The sequence below is a fragment of the Drosophila hydei genome, unplaced genomic scaffold (assembly GCF_003285905.1).
Source record: "Drosophila hydei strain 15085-1641.00,03,60 unplaced genomic scaffold, DhydRS2 tig00000250-arrow-arrow-pilon, whole genome shotgun sequence".
Classification (NCBI taxonomy): Eukaryota; Metazoa; Arthropoda; class Insecta; order Diptera; family Drosophilidae; genus Drosophila; species Drosophila hydei.
Window position 1 is genome coordinate 1,561,679 of NW_022045696.1, and position 24,091 is coordinate 1,585,769.

At 41.6% G+C, this 24,091-nt stretch overlaps 2 protein-coding genes and 1 long non-coding RNA gene across 5 annotated transcripts in view; 2 read left to right on the forward strand and 1 right to left on the reverse strand.

Moving 5' to 3' along the window:
• LOC111591884 (flotillin-2) overlaps window positions 1-24,091 on the reverse strand; it is a 103,523-nt gene that overhangs the window by 29,729 nt on the left and 49,703 nt on the right. The window lies entirely within an intron of this gene.
• Window positions 673-2,096, forward strand: LOC111591892. Its single transcript, XR_002750909.2, has 4 exons — window positions 673-1,024; window positions 1,185-1,511; window positions 1,568-2,016; window positions 2,080-2,096. It is a non-coding gene; the product is annotated as an uncharacterized LOC111591892 (long non-coding RNA).
• On the forward strand, window positions 6,652-17,362 carry LOC111591899 (glucose dehydrogenase [FAD, quinone]). The gene is made up of 3 exons (XM_023303807.2): window positions 6,652-7,109; window positions 15,400-15,650; window positions 15,709-17,362. The coding sequence occupies exons 1-3, from the start codon at window positions 6,652-6,654 to the stop codon at window positions 17,085-17,087; spliced, it is 2,088 nt and encodes a 695-aa protein (XP_023159575.1). The 3' UTR covers window positions 17,088-17,362.

Sequence of the window (24,091 nt, forward strand, 5' to 3'; positions counted from 1 at the left end):
ATCAGTGATCAGAGATCAGTGATCAGAGATTAGTGATCAGAGATCAGAGATCAGAGATCAGTGATCAGAGATCAGTGATCAGAGATCAGTGATCAGAGATTAGTGATCAGAGATCAGTGATCAGAGATCAGTGATCAGAGATCAGTGATCAGAGATCAGTGATCAGAGATCAGTGATCAGAGATCAGTGATCAGAGATCAGTGATCAGAGATCAGTGATCAGAGATCAGTGATCAATAATTACCTAAGATATAATAAATGCCAATTTACTATGTCCCAGGCGCAACAATAAGTTAATGATCCACACAATCATTCAGGATGCTAAATCTCCACCTTCAAAAAAGGAAATGCGAAAGGCTTTGTGATCAGGCATCAACCCACATGCTCCTTGTGCCTCGTGAAAGAAGATAAACAGAGCCATGGGCCCTATAACAGGTAAGAGCTCCATATCCATCGCTCTCAAACTCCATTATGCCTTGTGATCAGTCTCTCAAGCACTAGGATCAGTCAGTGCGTCTTACAAATGAGTGGGATGGAGAAATAAACGTTGCGTTCCTTGAGGAGCTGCAGAATTGAGGCAGCACTCAGTTTTCAAATAGAACAAATTTGTATGGATCAAAGCAGGCGAAATTACAGCCAGAGGCTGGTGAGTCTAGACGAGTAATGTAAAGCGTTTATTCAGTTATAGAGCTCCGCAGTGCTCACATCTTAAAACAGTTAAATTTCACGTGTATCAAAATTTAAAATTCGAAAAGAATGTAGACCGGAATAGTCGGATGTTTCGCTAAATTTTGTCTGTTAAGATGTCTCGGTAAAAGTTTTAAGATGTTTCAATTATTTTTTTTTTGTTTTGTTTTTGGCTAGCAGCAACAACAGGAACATCAGAAACAGCTAAACAAGTTACACGTGATATAATCTACACTAAGAATGTTTTTGTTTTCCTTTTGCTGGCCTTGCAAGTTTCAAGATGAGTTAACATTTCTTCGCGAGAATCAAATTCAGAATTTTTCCTCATCAAAGCCAAGGTATGTCCAGAGTTGTACCGGCAAATACAAACGTATTCCTATGCGAGGTCAATCGCCGTAGACCTTTGGTGACTTTCTTTTACCTTGCTGTTTGAAGCGAATTATTTATGCTTAGTTTGTTGTTAGGACTAAAGCCGGCTCAACCCGTTTCTCTTTGCAGTTTTTTACGTGAACATCTAGCTGGAATGGATTAACGTTTTTAAGTTAAAACGGTGAAATTGGGTTTGGAGCAAGGTCCGAGGACACAAAAGATCCTTGTGTTTGCTCTGATAATTCAATTGCAATTGCTTTAAAAATGATACACTCAAATTTTATTGCTCTATATATTATACACAAATGGAAACCGGAAACTAATTCGTAGATTTTCGATCATCCATATATTATATTTGTTCTGACAACACTTACATCGTTTTTGAGGCAAGGAGGCTGCCAATCATCAATTTATTTGTTTTCATTTCATTTTCTACACCAAACACTGACTAAAATAGTGAGTATTTCTGCAGTAAGTCCAGTTGCATCGATACTAAATTATTTTGTTGATAGGATCTAACCACACGCAAGAACCTGGCACTTGTGTGTGCTTTCAAGGGAGATTCAACAAATTCAACAAATTAAGCAAACTCAACGAATTCAACTTAATCGAATTGTTGCGATTGAATATTAAATTTATTTATAAGGCCGGGGAGCAAGGTCCGAGGAGATCCCCTCCTTGTGTTTGCCCTCGTTTCATGCAGAAGTGACAATTATATGAATACATAGTTATTAATCTCAAATATATATATATATATATATTGTATACATATATATCATATACATATATATATATAAAACATATTATATATATATACAACTCGACAAACCTTAACAAAACAAGAACGACAGTCAAGAATCACAAAAAAAAAACTAGGAAAAACATGCAACCCCAACACACGGATCGCAAGCCGTCAATAATCAAGTAGTGAGATTCTTGATATTGGAGACTTGACATTGATGTAAGCTACCACTAGCTGGGCGTAGCTTGAAAGTAAATTCTTAATTCTCTTCCCCGCCTCCAGGTAATTTTTGTAATTAGCAAAAAATATTCGAAGAATCTCACGCTGGTGGACACAGGCATACTTTAAGTTAAGTTAACAGCAGCAGTAGCTGCAGCCCACATGTAGGATCACTGGCATCAATTTAAATACTTTTCTAAATTTATACCTACAAATGTCAATACATAAACGTAATATCTGATATAAGCGCTTTTTTACTGGGTCTGGGGCATAACTTTTGCCAATTGATTGATCGCTTTCACTTTTTGCCCCATCAATTAGTGGTCGCGGCCAAATTTTGGCTCATTTTTATGCCGCACAGCAAGACCCAGTCCGAACACCCATGCATACAAACCGATGGCAATTAATCGGTGGGTCGTACACGAGTGCACCTAGCGACACGCTTCACAAGAGTGTCCCACGCGCCAAAGCGACTGCGGCTCCAGCTGTGAACAGTCGGGGAACATTGAACAACTTGTCACTTGTTGTCTTACAGTTGTATTGCAGCTAACTGAGTAGTGATTCATGATTGGTGCGCTTGAAGAGATTGCCTACAATTGAGCTCCAGGCAGATGATTCAAAGTTTGCTCGCATGGAAATTAATTGAAATCGAAACTGGAATTTTATAGCTTCCATAAATGAGATAATAAATTCTATATATTTTCCTTCAACTTAACCTGGGCAGCTTCCACCCCAGCCATTACTTAATCTGAGCCACTCCCAGGCTGCTGGAGTGGGTTGGTGCAATGCTTGCACTTGGTCCAGAGACTTGCTAGCAGATGCGTAAGGTACTACGAAATGGAGCTGTTTGGTACGCAATGAGAGATCCATCTGAGATGCGTTACGCTGATTTGACACTGAATTACGAGCGAGCGGGGCAACGATGACGAGCACAAATGCATTTACAGGCGTTTAGGCAACAGATTAGATGATAGATGTCAGCCCAGAGCTACCTGTTGCCACAGCAGCTGTCTGCTGTGCGTGAGTGTGTGTCCGTGGGGTAATCCACATGTGAGTACATGCGTGTATCTTTATCTGACAAATAATATATGAGCTTGTAAGTTAGGTTTTTTGTTTCTTTTGGTATAGGTCACGTAGTGCTCGTGCAATATGCCACGCACCGTTTGGCTTTGTGGTTGGCCTCAGATGCTCACACTTACATATCTATCATACATTGACAGTTACTGAGGCCCTAATACAGTTAGAGATACAGATACATTCGCAGCAGATGCGCAAAAAATGCTTGCGCCAAACATTTGCAATTCATTTGCGATTTCAATCCAATAATAAAAAAAATATATATATATATATATGTACGTATGTATGTATGTATATTAAAGCATTCATTATGTCACCTAAAATTGCTTCTGCCTTAACATAGCTCGCACTGTGCGTCTTTCACTTTTAATTGCCTTTAAGTAAATTTCGGCGTTGATTGGGAAAGTTGACATAGAGCCAAATACAAAACGAGCCGTAAGCACCGGAAATTTGTGCACTTTATTATTATGTGCCGCCTCTAATTGTAGCGGAAGTGCTTTTATATTGGGTCACTTAGCCATCCATCTCGCGCTATGGAAATATTTAGTGCTAGGCCGAGCGATTGCCGAGCAGCGCCATCTGTTGGCATAACATTTCACGCCATTAAATTTGAGGGAAAAAGCCAAAATAAACTTTATGCTTCTCGCACGGTATTTACGCAACTGTGAGTATATATTTAGAAAACAGTTATCTTAACTGAGCAACAATTAAACCTATTTGGTAAATTAGTAAAAGTAATTGCTGTAAGCGAGCCCCGCGCAGCGCCATCTGTTGTATAAAAGTCTAACACAGAATGACAAATCTCGACTTTTTGGGTAACTCTTTAATTGATTGCTTAAGATTATGACTGCGATTATGAAATTCGAGAAACTGATTCAAAAACAGTTTGCAGCTAAGGCATATCAAAATTCCAATTTCAAAAGTCTCAGTCTATTAGTCTATTACCGTTACTTTTATGAGGGCAGCTCGAGAGCAGGTTGCACAACGTCCATACCTCAATGACATCGAGTCGTAAATGGCCCACTTCTCAGCCCTTGACCGTTCTTAGATGGCAATAAACGACTTCACATCTCATTGGAGGGCCCCTCACCGCACGGTCAAGTTGTACAACTTAAAGTTGGTCAACTCTATTTACTTAGTGACGTTTCAGTTTTTTACCGCAGTGCGGACGCGTTAGGCTTTCCCAGCGAAGCCGACACATTTTCGCATGTAAAAGTCACGCACAGCGCGGAAAACCGATTGTCGTCCGACCTTTTGTGACACATAGAAAAACAATTGACCAGGCATCGCCTCGCGCTTTATTGTCGCCGTCTTAATTTGCGGTCATTACATTTTGTTACGTATCTTCTTTGAGGGCAAGCGTGGAGCAGCCTACTTCACAGAGTATGCCGCCCCCTCTTGCCCCTCCTTAAGCCCCACTCCCATGTGTTTTGTTTGCGTAATTGAATTCGATGCGAGTCTTGAGCACTTGATTGACACATGTGCTCGCTGTTAAGCCTCTGCTGGACAGGTGAACTATTACCGTTTACAAGTGGGCGTACGGTACTTTTCCTGTTGAGATGAGACGCTCAATAAAGCAAAGAATGTTAATAGCATGTAGCTCAAAATTCGAGAGGTAAAGAATGCAGAGTGTATAACAGTGTGACATTAACATAACATTTCAAACACTGCTTAACAGCTGCTAGTCGTAACAGCAACGCGCTCTGTTAGCCAGCCATTTGACATACTTGAAACAAGCTGTAAATATATATCATTAAATATGATTAAGTATCATTGATTTGATTCATTCAATTGAATTCACTCCCAGCTGATTGACACACATCAAAATAACTGTTTTCCTGTGGCAATCATTTTGGCAATTGCGCTTAGCATTTAGAACCGGTTTTTGCACTACACATGAGTAAACTATATAATTTTGAGTATTTTTTTTTGTTTTGGTAATTTCTTTAATATAAATACACATATATAGACGCAGTATATAGTTTTTGCATCCGCCCGAAGTAATAAAATTCATTCGATTCCTTATCGCCCGCCTCAGAGTAGGCCAGTGGCTTACGTGAGCGCACACACACAGTCAGCGCCACTCACACACATACGCACAGGCTAGCCGGAGATCGTCGGCTAAGTGCACATAACTGTTAAGTGAGCATGAAGGTCGTTTAGTTAAGTGAAATAAAAAGAGTGAGAGAGTGAAAGAGTGAGAGAGTGAGTGAGTGAGCGAGCGAGTGAGTGAAGTAAGGTAATAAGCGAAAGACGCGAGAAGAAAAACCACAAAACACAAAGCCGAAATGCCCAACGGCAGGCGAGAGCAATGCGGCAGGAGCGCCAAACGGTTACTAAGCGGTTGCCAATCGGTTATGCGCTATGCCATCGCCAGCGACTGCGAATGTGAGTACGAATAGTGAACCGTTTCGCAACAGCTCCCGCAGCAGCAGCTGGCGAAAAGGAGCCACCAAGCTGGAACGCGCGGCCTCACTTCGCTCTCAAATAATGCGTTATGTGTGAGTGTGTGAGTGTGTATTTGTAATTAGAGAGGAGCGCGTGTTTTATGCGAAACCAGATAAATATATCTAGGAATTTCTTTTATATTAAAAAGGGAAAGATAGAGAGAGGGAGAGAGAGATAAAAAAATATACATACATATATATATATATATAGAGAGAGAAAAAGAAAGAGAGAGAGAGAAAGAAAAAGAGAGATAGAAAAAGAAGTAGAAATAATGAAGGAGTGAGAGAAAACATGTGCAAAGCAAGCGAGTGCGAGAGCGAGACAGAAAGAAAAGACGCAGAGTGAGTAATAGAGAGTTAATAGAGAGAAGACAGTTCATATGCTCTGTTCATAACGCTTATTAAGTGCACTAATCGTGTCGTGATTGAATCGTGTCACGCGCTCAGCTTCAGCTCGGCAGCAGAGCAGACGACAGACAGCGCGCGTAGAGCTCCTCAGCTGACGAGCTGGCTCCACAGGGCGAGCGCATGCGCAACCGCTTCAGCCGCTGCTTCAGCTTCAGCTTCAGCGGGCGCTTCGACGGGCTTGCAACAAGAAAAGCGAAGCAGACAAAACGTCGCACACGAGTTGCTTTTGTGGCTCAGAAACGCAGCGGCTGCCAAACGAGTCGGTTGCCTTTTTTCAAAATATTTTTTTTTTGGAAAAAAAAAAACAATTTTTATACGCGACGAGGAATTCAAAGCGAAGACTCGACGCGACCCGCACTACTGTTTATTTATTTCTCGAAAAGAAAACAACAACACTTTTTTTTTTATTATTTTCTGTCGAAGCCTAAATGAAAGTGCAGCAACAATTGTGATTGGTGAACGTGACTCGTGATTTGTGAACGTAAATGAAAGTGTCGAAAAGGTGGATTCTTGAAAAAGAAGATGAAACTGAAGGGCAACACGATGTGCTGAGTGCAAAAGGCGCAAGGGAAGAAAACGCTTAAGGATTTGCACCTGAGCAGAGGCAACAGCTGAAGCGGCATAGACAACTAAACGAGAGAGAGAGAGAGAGAGAGAGATAGAGAGAGTGAAAGAGAGTGAGAGCACGAGAGATCCCTTCAATATGGTTGTTGTGCCCGCTTTAAGCGCCGCCGCCGTCTCGGTGGGCGGGCTGCTCTTCAAGGCGAGCGCCGCCTCTAAGGCGGCTACCGCAGCGGGCGTGGCCGCAGTGGGCGCCTCCAAACTGGGCCTGGGCATCGCAGCTGCCATCAAGCTGACCACCGCTGTGGTGGGCGTCGGCAAGCTGACAATTTTGCCATTCCTGATCGCCGCCATAGCGTACTACAATTACGATCTGTTCGATCCGGAGAATCGGCCGTTTAACGTGCAGCAGGTGGAGCTGGCCTACGATTTCATTATCATTGGCGGCGGCTCGGCGGGCACGGTGCTAGCCTCGCGGCTGTCGGAGGTGCCACACTGGAAGATCCTGCTGCTGGAGGCCGGCGGCCAGGAGACCGAAATATCGGATGTGCCGCTGCTGTCGCTATATTTGCACAAAAGCAAAATGGACTGGAAGTATCGGTAAGTTTGAGGGACGAGCCTTCACAGTGACCCACATCGCACTGAGGGACAGCCCAAACAAACACTAATAATAGTAATAATAAAAAACATCAACAACAACTACGCCAACGACCACAACAATTACTAGCCAAGTACACAATTGTCATTCGGTTTACCACCTTTCGGTCAAGTCAAACAAAACACGCCCCGGAGCTTTGAGTCGCGTCTACTGATGCGTCACACACGTCTAGGTGACTTGCCGATTCCATTTCCATATCAAAATCCAACAATATGTTTTGTGTCGTTGTGAAATGCAAATGGCCAAGAGTCATCCATTCAGAGCAAGTTGTCATTGACTGCGTGTCCATTAGATCTGGTATTTGGATACACTTTTTGCCAAATAATTAAGTGTCTATATTTATTATATTCGGTCCGATTTTAGATGTACTTCAGAGCGATCTTTGCTTATGCGATGTACTAGCTCATGATGCTACCAACGCGTAAGCCTTAGCCCAGCAAAAGTGTTTGGGAGTTTAACTTTGTTATCTTCTTCATATTATCGAATAGGGTCCTTTCAGCTATCGCAAGCCAACTTCAGATATATAGATAAATGACAAAGTAACACTTGATCTACTTTATGCACTTTGAGGTGTCCATTCGAGGAAGTAGATAGACTTGCCGGCTCGCACGAGAAGTTCTACATTGAAAGCTGAGTCTTCGAAACTTTTGAAGTGAGGCAAGGAAAGATTTGAGCCCAGCCCCCAAACAAAAGAGAAAACGAAGTTAAAAAGCCAACCCCAAGGTAAAGAGTTCTATGAACCTGATACAGTAGTTAAATGTTTATAGAGCTATAAAAATAGTTGAATGACAATAATACGAGATCAGTTTAAGCATTAGGCTTGAGCCGAGATATAAACGAAGGAACAAAAGTTTCCTATTAAACAAGGTTAAGGTATTAACCCACTATTGAGCCAAATTACTTCAGAACATATAAATGTGCCTAGAGATACTCATAAATTCATGTTTGACAGGCTAAGTTCATACTTGAAGCTTATAGCAAGAAGCTGCAGATGAAGTCGAGTTCAGTTCGGGGTTGTCTTGAGTTGGTCGGCGATTGAGCTTAGACATCTACGGGCCTGAGCACTCGGTCCCTTGATCAGCTGCCCTCAGGGCAGCTCTATTCAGTTAGCAGCAATCTGTCAAAGTGTTTGGCTTTTTGCGCTCACTTTTCACACGCAAACGACAAATGGATTTTGATGGGGAAAGACTTTGTCTATAGACGACTTTAATTTGTGCTGCACAGCCACAGCGGACAATGGCGATTTTTGCATTGGATAATGCATGCATAATGTGCACAGCACAAGTTGTAAAGAGATTGCACTGTACAGTGTGCACATTGTGTAACGAACAAAGCGACTATCATATTTTGCAGACATACATACAATATGCATAATAGTAAGAGGTTTATGCATTTCAGATCTGGCGCTAGTTCATATTGATCTTAAGACTCAGATTCTTTCTCTTTGAGTGCGGGGCACGTAGAGCTTAGCTCTGTTCCAATTAATTTGGTAGCTTTACGTAAATATCGAGCAAGACTTGGACAGCTCGACACGTGACATAGGAAATCTATGGAAAACATATAGCGAAAACTATATACCCTTGCAGACATGGGGCTGTTTGTTGAGCGAGTGCTGCGACTTTTCTTTCGATTCACTTGTCTCTCGATTCTTCTAATTTAAATATATTACAGAGTTATCTATTGCCTGTCGACAATTGCCTTTTAGCTGCCAGCTCTGGGCAGGGTATCTTTAAGACTGTGCATCGTATATGCCGGCAGCATATATATATGTACAGGGCATATGCCAAGTCGAGCATTGTTAGCACGATTACTTTTCTACATTAATGGCAAAGCTCTCAAGACAACATTCGCTCGCGCTGCCTACGTGACCTGCATCTTGTGTAGAATGAAGACGCCCCCTCGGCCCCTTTCCAAAAAAAGCGAGTTTGCAATTAAAAGAAATTAATGTCTCACCTGCCCGGCACTCACAGACTCTTCAATGAAAACTCTAATAAAATTAGAACACGCTACCGTTAGGAACAGTTGTGTATATCTCAGATTTTGTAAGTCTTCAAGTCGTTGGCTCAGCTGCTGCCAGCCACCTGTCTGCTTATTATTCATGAGCCGATGTTTAGTATTGTTCGAACGCTTTTCAATACCGTAATCCATTTAACTGTTTTCGGCAGGGCCCGCATCGAGCCGGGCTGGGCTCTGGACTTGGACCCTGCCCCATAGCGGCCACAAAAATTTCACTTTTTTTTCGAGTTTTTTTTTTTTTTTTCGGCCAGTCAGAATTCCATTGGCATTAGCATGCGACCACAAGCTATTACCATAGTCTCACACTCACGCACACACCCATGCAGACGCACATGCACACTTTTCAATTCGAACAGCATTTCCATTTTTCATTTCATTTCGGCTTTGCTTCGCCTGCATTTGCTTGTAATTGAATGCAACAGAGCGGGGCAGTTGCCTGCCCGCCCGCCTCCTGTCGATTCCCAGATCGCTTGCCTCCCGGCCAAATCCATACAAAATAGACACACAGCGCTCACTCACACACACAGCCACACACTGGAATGGAGCGTGTGGCAATCGGCGCCTGTTTTCCGCGCCATTGCATCACTTTCGCGTGGCGGCCAATCTACAACAACAAGCGCTTCGGCTAAGGCCAGTACCCTGTCCCCATGGGCGCCCAGCATAATCCCTGGCATCGTTAATATATTGTTTTTTTTTTTACTGTTTTTTCGTCTGCTGCCGCAATCAACAAGATTCGAATACTGTGAACACTTTTATCCGAAATAAAAATACTCTGCTTGCCACATCGAGCTTTGTTGCACTTCAATGATTTGCATGTGTTTAGAAATAGTCAAGTATTCGAAATATTTACTTACATTTTTAAATATATATATATAAAGAATTTGCGCCTTTTTTACGGCTTTTCAAATAGCTGCTCAGGCAGAGCTGTCGATTTATAACATTACTCAAAGTATCAAAATATAAGCTAGTTTAGCAAACCATTTAAGAGCTAATGTTAACTAGGACTTTGACTACTTTTAAATTGCTCTATAAGATTGATTTTTTACTCTGCTTAATAAAGTAATTAAGTCCACGTTCAGGATGTTCTTAGTCATCTTAAGCCTACAGCAGAAACTTGTGCTGTCTGGCAACGCTTAGCAGATTGCCAACAGCGTGAATCTTCATAGATATATGAAACAAAGTCTGTTGCTCACATCTCATAAAAGCCAGGCTGCACACTCCCTGGCAAGTGGAAAGGGCATACAAGTCTCAGCAGCTGCTGAGTGCTAAAAATGTCTTCAAGTGCTGCCAGAGCTATTATAACCAAACAGACGGCAACACTGCCAACTAAATTATGAAGCAAATTTATTAAATTAAATTAAACTGTCTAAATTCAGCTATTTATTTATTCAAATTTATTGGCATAGCTTGACGTCGCCACACAACAATACACAGTGAGATGGCAACGCGGACTTTTCACAAGCTTATGCGAAGACCAAATAGAGCTTGTGAAAATTGTTGACAGTAGGAAGAGCAATTGCAACCAACAGGCACATAACAATTGCCAGCAACTGTTGTTATGTTAGTAACGCGAGTGCTAAATGCTAACTGCTCGGCTAACGGGGGTCAGCAGTGCCCGAAAATCAACAAATGTTAATTTTTACAGTGCTCCCCGCCACATTTGACTCGAATGTTACGCAGCTGTGAGCAATTAAAAGACTGTTAACCAAATAATGTTGGTGTTTACAGTGACACTTGGTGTTTATTTTGATAATGGGTTATTTGGCAACGCACGCAGACAATCCTACAGATTAGAAGCACGCCCATCAGGCTGATGCATACAAAAATATTTCACACACTCAAAGCGGACAGCTTGCTCGGCCTGTGTCTCCCGCAGATCAGGTTGATTAGTCGAAAATCTTCTGCCTCTGCTGCAGCTGTTGTTGTTGTTGTTGCTGCTGATTTTTGTAATGCTCGAATGACCTCAACAAATTGACAAATTGACATCGCTTAGGCCGTGCAATCATAAATGTCAACGCGCGTAATTAGCGCCCAAAGCTGAGCGCTTGACTGCAGACATCGAGCGACTGCACTCGGATGTTGCGCATAAGTCAGAAATGTATTTATGCATGGATTGAATTGTACAAAGGTGGGGGGAATGAACAGCGAGGGGAGAGGGGTGGCTGTGATTATTTGTCTCACCTGAACCGGCATATCCTACAGCAACAATTTCTCAATCTAAATGCAACGAATGGCAAATGGCTAAAACCGGATCGGGCGACATAAAGTGGGTTAATCGGTTACAGGCTGGAAATGGCATGAAACGAAATGAAACACAACGCCAGACCTGATCGGAGAAACACCAACAATAGCAACAGCAACAGCAACAAGAGCGGCAGCCGCAGCCGCAGCAGCGCTGAAAGCTGAGGCGAGTTGCCTGGTTGCCTGGTTGCCTGGCTGGCCAATTGCAATGAGCACAATTGCCAATCAAAAATACATGAAACGCAAACAAGCAACATCTACAAGCAACAACAACAATGAAAATATCAACATCCCCTGCGTCTCGTCTTGTACGTGAGCGAGCGACAGGCTTCAGTGAGTAGCTTATAAAAAAAACGCTCAGCAGAAACGCTCAAGAGATTGGCCCGCAAGAGATATACTAACTGATACACTCATACACCTGTCGTCAACATAGCGCTAAAACATTTCACAACTTTTTTTCTTCTACTGCTAAACTCACTTTGGGGCCAGTGCAAATCAAAAGACTTAGGACACGAACTTGCTCACAACAGCCAAATCAGGCAAAGCAAATATTTGCAATTGTCATCAGGCGCCGCATAATGTAACAAATCGAGACCTTGACTTCAGCGTAGACACACATACATCATCTAAATGTGTCTGTGTGTGTGTAATGCCTTGTCCGAGCTGTCAATTGAATTAACATTTAAATTTGCAATCATCGCGCACAAAATGAAACGGAAATTAGTTCAAGACATAAACAACGCTCGTATGATGTAAATGAGTTGGTGTTTAACTAATGCTTTAAGTGTTAATGGGACGTTAACGTAACAATAACTTTAGGTTTAGCTACAAGCATTAGCTGCATGCAAAGAGCATAGTTAAATCCTCGCTGGCATTACGAAATGCATACAAATATTTCTAGATATACCTTTAGGCAAGGGTCATAGAATCGAACCATCAAACTATTGATTTATTGAAAATTATATATTTATGTAAATACATATATTTATATATATATTATGATCAAATTTGTTTTCCAATAAATAAATCCATCTGAAGCAAATTATTAAAATATTTCAAATGGGCTAAAAAACATTTAATAAAATTTATATATTTAAAAAACCCTAACTCTTTTAAATAGTCGCAGTTAACTAAAGTTAATAGTGTTAGGGTTGACGCCAAAGTGCATGCTAAAGCTAAAGGTTAACTTAACCAATTGTTAAAGTAATTCGTAAATTGTTACGTTAAACTAAACTTTTAAATTAGAGCTAGATTTAAGTGCAGACAGGCCTTTGGCATTTCGATGCAAGCCGTAGACTATATGAGCTGACTTATGGCACTCATTTCGATGTTAATATACGCATTCATGACTGGCAAATAAATATATCACCCCAGCGAGCAGTGCGTGCGACTCCAGCTAGGCCCAGTTGAAAGAGCAAATAGTCGCCCGCCCATAAATATGTAAAATGCAAAATAATTGCCCTCAAAGAGGGCCCCAAAATTAGCTAACAATAATTGGTAACGTTTATGTGCGCTAACTGTTAAATGGCTAGCACACACACATACACACAAACACACGTGATTCTTACGTCACTTGTAAATGATTTTTTTGGGATGTGGAAGAGCAGAGGGAAAGTTTAATATTTCATGACAGACTCCGACGAGCCAAGCGACTCGAACTACTCGAAAAACGCGCATATTTAAGCTAACGAATGATTTATTGAGTCAGGCCGCATAGCCAATAAAGCTACGAGCTACGCCCAGCAATGCGCTGGCGCACAGTGGTGCAAAACCCAATGACAGCTGGCTCATGGCAGGTGGCAACGAAGACCCCCGAAATAAATGCCAGCGTATTAATTAGGGCCCAGTCGACATGTCGAAGGCGTGAATAAGCTCAAACGATCAAAGCAAATAAACAGAGATTATCGGCAACGTATAAGCATGCATCAATAAAGCAACAGCAACAACAACAGCAGCAGCAACAGCAGCAGCAGCAACAACGAGATACAACATAAAACAACATTTTGAACACTTTCATATCCGAAACTCTTACTCTTCAATCTTCAATGGCAATCTATCTCTGTCATTACACACGTCTTGTTTGCAGCTTGACCAAGTTTTCCGCGACTGACATTTCGTTTCCTTTTTATTTTAATTTGTATATACCCTGTAGACACGTGAGGGTCTGATTGAATTTAAAGAAGCTCATGAAGGCGATTCAGTTCTGATAAAGTCTGATCTCTGTCAGTCATTCAATCAATCAATCAAACTAGCAAACTCACCTATGTAAATATTGATTAAAACTTATCACTTATCTCATTGCATTTTCTTGCACTGTACAGGGTATTGGGCTAGTCGAGCGCTCTCCTCTGTATTGCTCTGTCATGCATTGCGCTGCAGTCGTACAGCAGTTGCTGAGCTCATTGTTGATTGTTTTGCTGTTGGCTCGTGATGGTATTTTTTACTTGCTGTCATTTAATTTGCAGTTCGTGCTATTTCCTGTATGTTTAACAAATGCGTAACGGGACAAGGGATGCAACTAATTAGCGCAGCGAGAGGATGTCGCCAGCGAGGCAGATGGTAGCTGCCTGGGCTGCCAGACAACATTTGTAGGTGTTTTGCTAATTAATTGCAGTCAAGCATTTACGACTTAACATGGGAAACCAACAACGAACCAGAGCATTTGCTAAAGCGAGATGTGGCGGAAAATTGCAGCTAACGGCAACAGAGCTCCGACGTAAAGGAAGGAGAAAATTAATCATAGAAGTAAAATGATGTGTTTTATGAGTTCCTCGAGTTGGGAGAGTCGCATCTAAGACAATGAAATTAATTAACTTTCGTTTTTGCTGATTGTATGAATAAGAGTAAGGAGATCCTCTGAGACGAGGAATAATTAGTTTTGGCCTCTCTCCATTTTACTTTCTTTCTCTCGCTTTCTCTTTCTTTCTGTCTCTCAAGCTCAATTTCAATCTCACTCTCTACCTCTTTCAATATCTTTCTCTTCCTTTCCTTCTCAATGTCACTCCCTCTGCATCTTTCAATCTCTCTGTTTCTCACTCATTCTCCCGCTCAATCTCTCCACCTCTCTGTTTCTCTCATTTTTTCTTCATCTCAATCTCTCTCACAATCTCTCTTACAATATCACTCTCCCTCTTTCAGTGTCTTTTTCTCTCTCTCTCTCTCTCTCTCTCTCTCTCTCTCTCTCTCTCTCTCTCTCTCTCTCTCTCTCTCTCTTTCTCTCTCTCTCTCCTTATCTATATAGTTGATCTCCTCTCTTACCTGTTCAGCTTATACGCATAGCTATGTGAAAACTTGACTATGAAAACATTTTCAGCCTGCCTCAAGCCCAAAGGCCGGCAAATCCTGGCCACTAATAATAACGACGCTAAATAAGTACCTTGAGTACTTTGATTTCTTTGGCTATTCGGCGTACTTTGAGTAGCTTAATTATAAACAGTTCGTGGCCCAAGGCAAACGAGTTAAATGCCAACTAATGCCGCAGATCATGTACAATTAGAGGGCCGAGTTTCAATTGCATAAACTTTTTCGTCCAAGCGAACACTCTGAAGCCCCAACTGTTGTTTGTTTTTAGTTATTGTTGTTGCTGCCGCTGTAGTAGTTGTTGTTGTTGATGCTGTAATAAAATTTGCCCAGTGGCAAACAATTGTTGGCCGCTCGTATTTGGCTTTTTGTTGCCAGCCACTATTTTGTGTTTTGCTGCTTGTGATATTTTTTGCGGTCAAAGTGGCTGTCGCTGCGAGAAAATGGGGAGTAAACGACGTCTGTTGGCGGGTGGGCGTGGCCCTTGAATAGTTTAGCTAATGCGATTTTATTGTCGTGCGGTGTTTACCTGTTGATTAATGATGAAAGCGATGCCAACACATTTGCTAATTGTTTACGTTTTCTCTACCAACTTCTCTTCCCTCCCTCTCGCTATCACTCTTGCTCTCTCTCTCTCTCTCTCTCTTTGCTCTCTGTGTCTGACTGTTTTTACAGCACACAGCCCCAATCGACGGCCTGCCAGGCCATGAAGGACAAACGCTGCTGCTGGACACGCGGCAAGGTAATCGGTGGCAGCTCCGTGCTAAACACGATGCTCTACATACGCGGCAATCGACGCGACTTTGATCAGTGGGCAGCTTTCGGCAATCCCGGCTGGTCGTATGAAGAGATTTTGCCCTATTTCCGCAAGTCGGAGGATCAGCGCAATCCCTACCTGGCGCGAAATAAGCGCTACCATGGCACAGGTAAGGCAGAGCTCTAGACTAGACAGCTGCAGCTTTGACTGAATTCTATTCATTGTAGGTGGCCTCTGGACGGTGCAGGACTCGCCCTACAACACACCAATTGGACCGGCATTTCTACAGGCCGGCGAGGAAATGGGCTACGATATCGTCGATGTGAATGGCGCCCAGCAGACGGGCTTTGGCTTCTATCAGTTTAACATGCGGCGCGGATCGCGCAGCTCGACAGCCAAATCTTTTCTGCGTCCGGCGCGACTGCGGCCCAATCTCCACGTGGCGCTCTTCTCACATGTGACAAAGGTGCTCACAGATCCGCACACGAAGCGTGCCACCGGCGTGCAGTTCATCAGGGACGGACGCCTCCAGAACGTGTATGCAACGCGGGAGGTGGTGATGGCAGCGGGCGCCATTGGCAGCCCACATCTGATGATGCTGTCAGGCATTGGGCATGGCGAGGAGCTGGGTCGCGTGGGTATTCCAGTGGTGCAGCACCTGCCTGGCGTGGGCCAGAACTTGCAGGATCACATTGCGGTGGGCGGCATTGCCTTCCTGATCGACTACCCCATCTCGATTGTGATGAAGCGCATGGTCAATATAAATACAGCACTGCGCTATGCCATCACAGAGGATGGACCGCTCACCTCCAGCATTGGGCTGGAGGCCGTGGCCTTTATCAATACCAAATATGCGAATGCCAGCGACGATTGGCCCGACATGAACTTCATGATGACCTCGGCCTCGGTAATGTCCGACGGTGGGTCGCAGGTAAAGACGGCCCACGGTCTGACCGATGAGTTTTACCAGGAGGTATTCGGCGAGGTGAACAATCGCGATGTCTTCGGCATCTTCCCCATGATGCTGCGGCCCAAGAGTCGTGGCTACATAAAACTCGCCTCAAAGAATCCGCTGCGCTACCCGCTGCTCTACCACAACTACCTCACCCATCCAGACGATGTGAATGTGCTGCGCGAGGGCGTCAAGTCGGCGATTGCTGTTGGCGAGACGCAGGCAATGAAGCGCTTCGGCGCACGCTTCTGGAGCAAGCCGCTGCCCAACTGCAAGCACCTGACTCTGTTTACGGACGAGTATTGGAACTGTTTCATCAGGCAATACACGATGACCATATACCATATGAGCGGTACGGCCAAAATGGGGCCGCCCAGCGATCCCTGGGCCGTGGTCGATCCACAGTTGCGGGTCTACGGTGTGCCCGGGTTGCGTGTCATCGATGCGAGCATCATGCCGACCATCACCAATGGCAACATACACGCACCAGTCGTCATGATCGCCGAGAAGGGCGCCGATCTCATCAAGCAGCTGTGGCTGACACCCAGCACCAAGCCAACGGATCAGCAGTGGCGCACGAAGCGCTCCCTCCCGGTCGCGGGCAACGAGACACTCGCGCAAACCGTGCGACAATGGCCACTGCCCAGCTCGTAGCTCGGGTGGGCAGGGTGTGGGCCCGGGGCACAGCCAACAGCTCAATGACAGTTGCTCAAAGTGGGAGGCTTAAGCTTAAGACTAATCCTGTAGAGTCGACACACAACTGGCTAGACAAATTAACTAGTTTCCGTGAGCTCAATTGCAAGTAGTCAGTGCAATGTAGCTTCACTGTAGCTTAAATGTGTTTTCTCACTTTTATGCGTGTTTCACTTTTCTTAAGAAGCTTTCATTTTGTATATTATGCTTGATTTTATCTGAAACTTTCATCAGTAATCCCCTCAAAACTAGTATTTTCCACATGTTTAGCCGTTAGAGCTTTACATTTACAACATTCCTAAAGCTATTTGCCAGCTTATTCTTCATTGAAAAGAAATGTTTAAGCTTGAATTAAGTAAAAGCTCTTCTCAAACTTTACCTCATTGACAAACTTCTACCCACTTATACTTATCTATATATGAAGAGCTTTGACGCGCATCGCAAAGCTCTTTGCGTTCCTTCTGGAAAAGATTAATCTAAAGCTCTGCTACTTGAGGTCAGTGTCATTGGAGCAAGTTGTGCGGCTGGGTTTAGCTTTTAGTTAGTTAATTCTCGTCGCGTGTCTAATTTATTAAACTTTAGTTCGCTTTGCAGCTCCTCCTCCTGTGCGTTGTCCTTAGTCACCTAAGCGCTTCTTGTAAATATCGAGTCATTTATGCTAATGCGTTTGTTGTGTACATATATATATATACATATACGTGTATGTGTATGCTACGTATAAACATTTTTTTTTTGTGCGAGTGTCTGATGGTAAATATAAACACATTTTTTTTATACTTCGTCGTGTACACTTAGAGTACCTCAATTAGTCTTTGGCCTAAAACAAAAACCTTTCGATTGACGATAAAACATAAACAAAAACAAAACACCTCAATTAGCAAGTAAGTTGGATACGAAGTATATTATCTATTTGTATTGGAATAGTTGTTATATCTAACGAATAAATAAATGAGTAAACAAATAAACAAACAAATGTTGTATTAAATGTGCTGTGCATATAAAAGGGTCGTAGAAAGCTTGAACCAGAAGCTTTGGTTTAGATATCTCCTAGTCGGACACACCAGACTAGAGCACTCTTACTTGTTTTTATGCGGTGTTTTGCAGTGCATTTCAAACCTGCGCTTGCTTAGCTAGCACACGAACCCAAATCGCGCAGCAGCGGTGACACAAACCTTAACTGAGCTCGGCTTTAAAGCTTACCTGAAATAAAAATTAAATTTTGAAATGTCAGTCATGGCTTTTAAATTAAAAATTTCATAAAAATATATGAAGCATTAAAAGCTTTTCTCCAAAAAGAAGAAAAAAATTAACTTAAGTCGCATTTGAAAGTATGCTATATAAATAATTAAGAAACCTATTTTGAGCTAATTTTTTGACTACAAATATTTAAGTTAATAGGATGCACTTTAGTATTTGTTTAGCCTACTTTCAAGAGTTTTTTTTTTTTTTTGAGCATTTTATATTTTATTTTATACTTTGCATATTTACTTTCAGTAACAGACTTTTTAGACTTTAATTCACTGATAATAACAATATGCGAGAGGAGCCTCACATCACGTCTAAGTTTCAAATAAAAATTGATTTTGAAAGGAAATAATAAATTGTTTACTTCTTTAGAATCTAAACTTCAAAACTCTAATGCACATACAAAACCTAAAGCCACTTCCGAGCTGGGCAAAGCATCAATATAATCGGAGTTTTTTTTTTTTTTAAATTATTTTATTAGTGGAAGTAGTTGAACTAGCTATATACTACTCTAGATTAGACCAGAAAAGCTATGCCAGATTATTGTTATATTTCCCTATAAAAAAGCCACAAATTTTCAATTTGACTAACCACATTTGACAAGTAAAAATCAGATTCACAATTCGAATGTCAGATTATAAACAATTATTGTATGATTTTGCTGTTCTGTATATAAAGATAATTCAAGCATGTGCACATTGCCCTGACGGAGCGCTCCTGGCGCCTTCAAGTAGAATACGTGAGAGTATTGGAGTTGCTGATCATCGCCAAAGTCAAAACGATCAAGGACATACGGTAAACACTTGTGTTCCATGCTCGAAAGATACTCCTTGTGTAGCCATGGCAATATAAGGTTTTTAACAAAAAGGCAAACATTTCAGCATAAAGTTTTGCATCTCAATTAACTCAGTTAAGAAATAAGTTAAGTGTAGTATCTCAAACAAATATATTGTATTATTCTCCATGCAATAGCAAATTTGTTCCACTGTCAACTATTGTTTCAGCTAAATACACGTCGAATAACCTCGCAATATAAATTTGTCTTGTTGCCAGCTAGAGCCTCACGTCGGCTCTATCAAACACACGTTTGTGGGGTGCTGTTCGGGACGTGTTTCACTTGTAAATTTGATAGGGATCAAAAAGTACAGTTGCGCATCGATATTAGTGTCAAGAGCTGACGAATGATGTGCAAAGCGATATATATCGAGCCAACTTAACAGTGCTGGCACGCCTGCTGCTATACCTGTTCGGTAAATGAGCAAAAGAATTGCTTCTTTCTATAATAGCAAAGGAAAAGGCAACCTTAGTTCAGCAATTTTACAATTTTAAGTATTTTTATTTCGCCGGAAATGTTTTGCCGAATTTCCGAATGGTTTTTTAAATAATGCTCCAGGTAGATGTTACGCAATCTGGACAGCAACTAATACCAAGTAATACATATAATTTTCCTCATTTTACAAACAATGGGTGCGTAAATTAGCTGAAATAAAAGAAGAAAAAACAAAAACCTAACTAAGAAATAAGTAAACTCAATGCGTTATCCAATTAGATGCGCCGGGGAAGCGTTAAATGGAATTTCGAAGCGATTTCAATTGCAATTACGAACTCTTTTCGAAGATGATTGCAATTAGGCTTTACGCAGGAGATCTTTGGAGACGGGGCCGAGCTGTTAGGCCGCTAGGGGCTGGGCTGGCAAAAAAACTTAACGATGCTTGAACAATGATACATATATGTATTGAATAATGCATTGTGTTTGGCTCCAGGCTTGGTCGATGATTTTGTTAACAAAATGAAATATAATTACAGTGCAGTTGTAATACTTTGCTGGCAACAGCCTGACGGGGTATATTACTCAGCTGCTTACAGTTTTTCATGAACATGCTTTAATATATCTTTGCAGACTTATAGAAAAGCAGCCCAATAGTAATCTAGAATTATGGAATCTACCTTGCGATTCGCTGAGGTATCATTTTGTACAAGTTTCTTTTCTTCGTATTCTTTTCATTTATATTGAAGTTTTTAGTACGGCAACTAGTATAAAAAGTTTAATGTGAGCTTCTGTCGTAGTGGCAGTTTAATCTAATTCAAACTCCAAACTTTTTAACATTCATTACGCATTCAAAGCCCTGCAGCACCATTACGTAATTTCCCTTAGACTTTCATCAGCATCCAGGAAGACACACCTCAATTGGAACTAAGTGCCCCTTAGACTTACACCTTTTGCTCAAGTCAGAGCTGGCAAACTAGAACTAAAAAAGTTTTACTCTGTGTAAGTCTGCTCAAACAAGAAGCTGCCTAAGGCAGTTAAGGTATTTCCTTCTGAATATTTGAAAGCTTGACCACATTCTCTTGCTTCTTCTATATCCATTATCAAACTAAAAACAGGGTATACTCTATTCCAGCTGCATGAACATTCTGATTTGGTTTCTTTATTTCGATTATGGCTGCTATGATTATTCGGACTCCTCGAGTCCAGCCCGACGACTTGGGTCGCGGAAAGCGGCCATAAATCCAATGCTAGAGGTAGGCTGTGGGGGCAGATCAGGCGAGGGGCGGCTTGCTTTTGCGGCTGCTGCCAGGAACGCTCTCAAGTGCAACGCATAAATATTTATGCTGCCTCCAACTGACTGGCTGGTTGAGTTTTTGGACCCCAAAAATTTGCGAAACGAAAGTTGCCAACTTCAACCAAAAAAAAAAAAAAAATATATATATATAAAAACCGAAAAAAAAATACTACGCATTCAATGTCAACTTTTTGGCCATGCGGCGCAGCTCGCCGATGGCTGGGACATGCCGGAAGCGGCAAGGTAAAACATATTTAACTCGGTTTAACTTTGTAAGTTGTGGTGCTTGGAGTTCAATGTTGGCGCTGTGGTTCAACCAGGCCATAGATGCTCCACACTCGGCGAATGGCGAACAGCAAACGGCAAATAGAGTTCACGAATGGCAGCCGAAACGACGCGTCGTGACGTTTCAAGCCACTTGAATGAGTTAATGAATGAACAAATGAATGAATGAAGAAGCCAGCTGTGTTGACAGTGTGGAGCAGCTGAAATTGTGGGCAGCGGTACAGAGTGGGTTTACCACCATGCGAAAGCGTCGTGTGGGTTTCCTCTCGCTCTGTGCGGGTCGTTCAACGTTTCAGCTGGAAGACATTGCACTCTGCACGTGAACTTCGAGAAAAATATTAAAGCTGTGCTTACAACGAGTGCCAGAAAGAGAGAAAATGGTGAAGGGAGAAAGAGCATGGGTGAAAGAAAGAGAGGCCTAAACTGGACTATGGGAAAAACGAAAAGATCTGAAGGTGATAGTGACTATGAGTTGATTGCAGTGGAGTGTAACCCATAGAAGAGACAGCGTTAACGAGTCTATGATTCAGATAAATGTGTGAAACAATGAGAGAAATCCAGAACAAGGATGCACTAAGCCGATAAGCTTAAGTCTTGGAGAACCTTTAAGTATTGGAGATAATTCTATACGAAAGCTTTATATGATTTTTATATTAATCATTTAATATATCAGCCCAACTGCTCTTGGGATACTTAAGAACTGAACAACTGAACACGTATCAAATTTTATATATTTTGTTTATTATTAAGAATTAAAATTAATTTAAAATTTAAATTAAATTTATTTTCAAATATACTAAAAAACGATCAAGTTTTTCAAACACCAAATTGGTCAAATTGGCCACAAAACTGAGCGACTTATCTATAGAGACATGCAGATGAACAGATGCATATGACTATGCTTAATCAAATATGAATGAAGAAGAGGAAGATGAAAATGAAAGATATCGATGTCTCTTTGCATATCAAATGTGTGCGCTCAACACTTAATGAATCACTAAGTGAAGTCGCAAAAGCAAAAAAAAAAACGAAAAGAGATTCAATAAAAACTAGCTAAGTATGGTATAGGGTATACGTTTTCTTGTACATAGGGTATTTAGTCAGGTTTCACATTAAATTTCACAAAGAAATCGCAAATGTGTTTGACATGAACCCAACCTGAAGGTACATAAAAAGTGATATGAAAACGCTGAAAAGTTGTAAATGTAATTTGCTTGCTGATGAAGTTCACAAGCCCCGTTCGGAAAGTGTATCAAAATGATTGCCAACTATTGCCAGCCGAATCAGTTTTTGGGTAGTGGACTGAAGAGTTGATCTACAATAACGATCAAGTCAATAGTGAGCAAAAGCTTGGAGCAGAAAGCTTCAAGCTGCAGCAAAAGCTGTGCAGAAAGTAAGAAAAACGAAAGAAAGAAAGAGCCAGAAGTAGAAAGAAAACCAGCTCAGACGTTGGGCAGCGCACGTAGCCGAAGAGCGCAGACAAAGACGTTGACGAAGGAGCAGCCGAGGGGCCAGACGCTGGCGCGTACGAATGAAAACGAAAGTGCAGCCGCAATGGTCAAAGCTCGTAGCGTGGAGCTTTTCGTGATTTTTTTTTTGGTTTTTGGCTTTGTTTTTTTTTTTTTTTTGGGAGGCAGCTCGAGTGTGGACTGCGCTCCAGCGAGTTGCTCATTGAACAAGACGAGCCCGTGGCGTGCGTATCGTACAGTCAGTGCTCGCTGCCGTCGCCAACTCTCGTCGTGACTGTCGACAATTATATAAAAAGTAAATAAAATACAAGTTTGAGAAAAGAAAGATAATCTAGAAATCAGCTATAATCACGCGTGCTCTGCAAAGGAATCAAGTGAACTTTGCGCCGTACACCCGAAAGTTTTCGCTTTGTGTTTGCAATTTTTTTCTTATTTATTTTTTGTTAAGACGTTGCACGCCAAGTAAGAAAAGTGAAGAGAGATATATAGATATATATAGATATATACAGAGAGATATATATACATCAATGTATAAAATGTGTAAGACAAAGGAAAGTAGTAAGCGGCTGCGTTTGTGGTAACCGCATACGAGGCAGCACCGCAGCAGTTGCAGTTGCAGTTGCAGCAGCAACAAAGACAACAAAGACAGCGACAAAAAGCGGAGGTAAGTTGACAAAGTGACTTGTACTAAGCACACACACTACGCACACACACACACACACACTGGCACACACACGAGCTACTTAAGCCATCCGCGCAGTTGATTTACTTGTCCTAATTTTCACTTTTTGGAAAGCGCGCAACGCTTGCAATTCGTTTATGTAATCTTTACTTTGAGTCTTAATTCAATTTCTGATAGCGTTTCCGATACGGAATGCCAAAACACGCTAAATTATCATTACAAATGCATTTTATTGGCCATTTCCATATGATTGCTATGTGACTTGTATATAAATTATTCAATTGATATCATTGTATATAAGTCTGTCTATCTATCTATCTATCTCTCTGACTAGCCCTATAGCTATGTATCTATGCCTACAACTTTCTATATAACTATCTTTCTTTCTCTATATATATCTATCTAGCTATATATGCATCAACCTATCTATAGATCTATCTTTCTAGCAATCCATGTATCTTCCTATCTATCACACATGTACATGTCATATATCTACTTTTCTATATATAGAAATATATTTATCTTCCTATTTATTTATCCATCTGTCTATCTGTATATTTATCAATATAGAAAGTCTATTGAAACGTATAAAATTTAATTAATTTGTTTTCCCTTGCACTACCATGTTCTGTCTTGTAACTTCATTCCATGCATTAGCAGTTCCATATACCTATAAAAAAAATATTTTTAGATCGGCCTTCGGCATATTTAAATTATTTT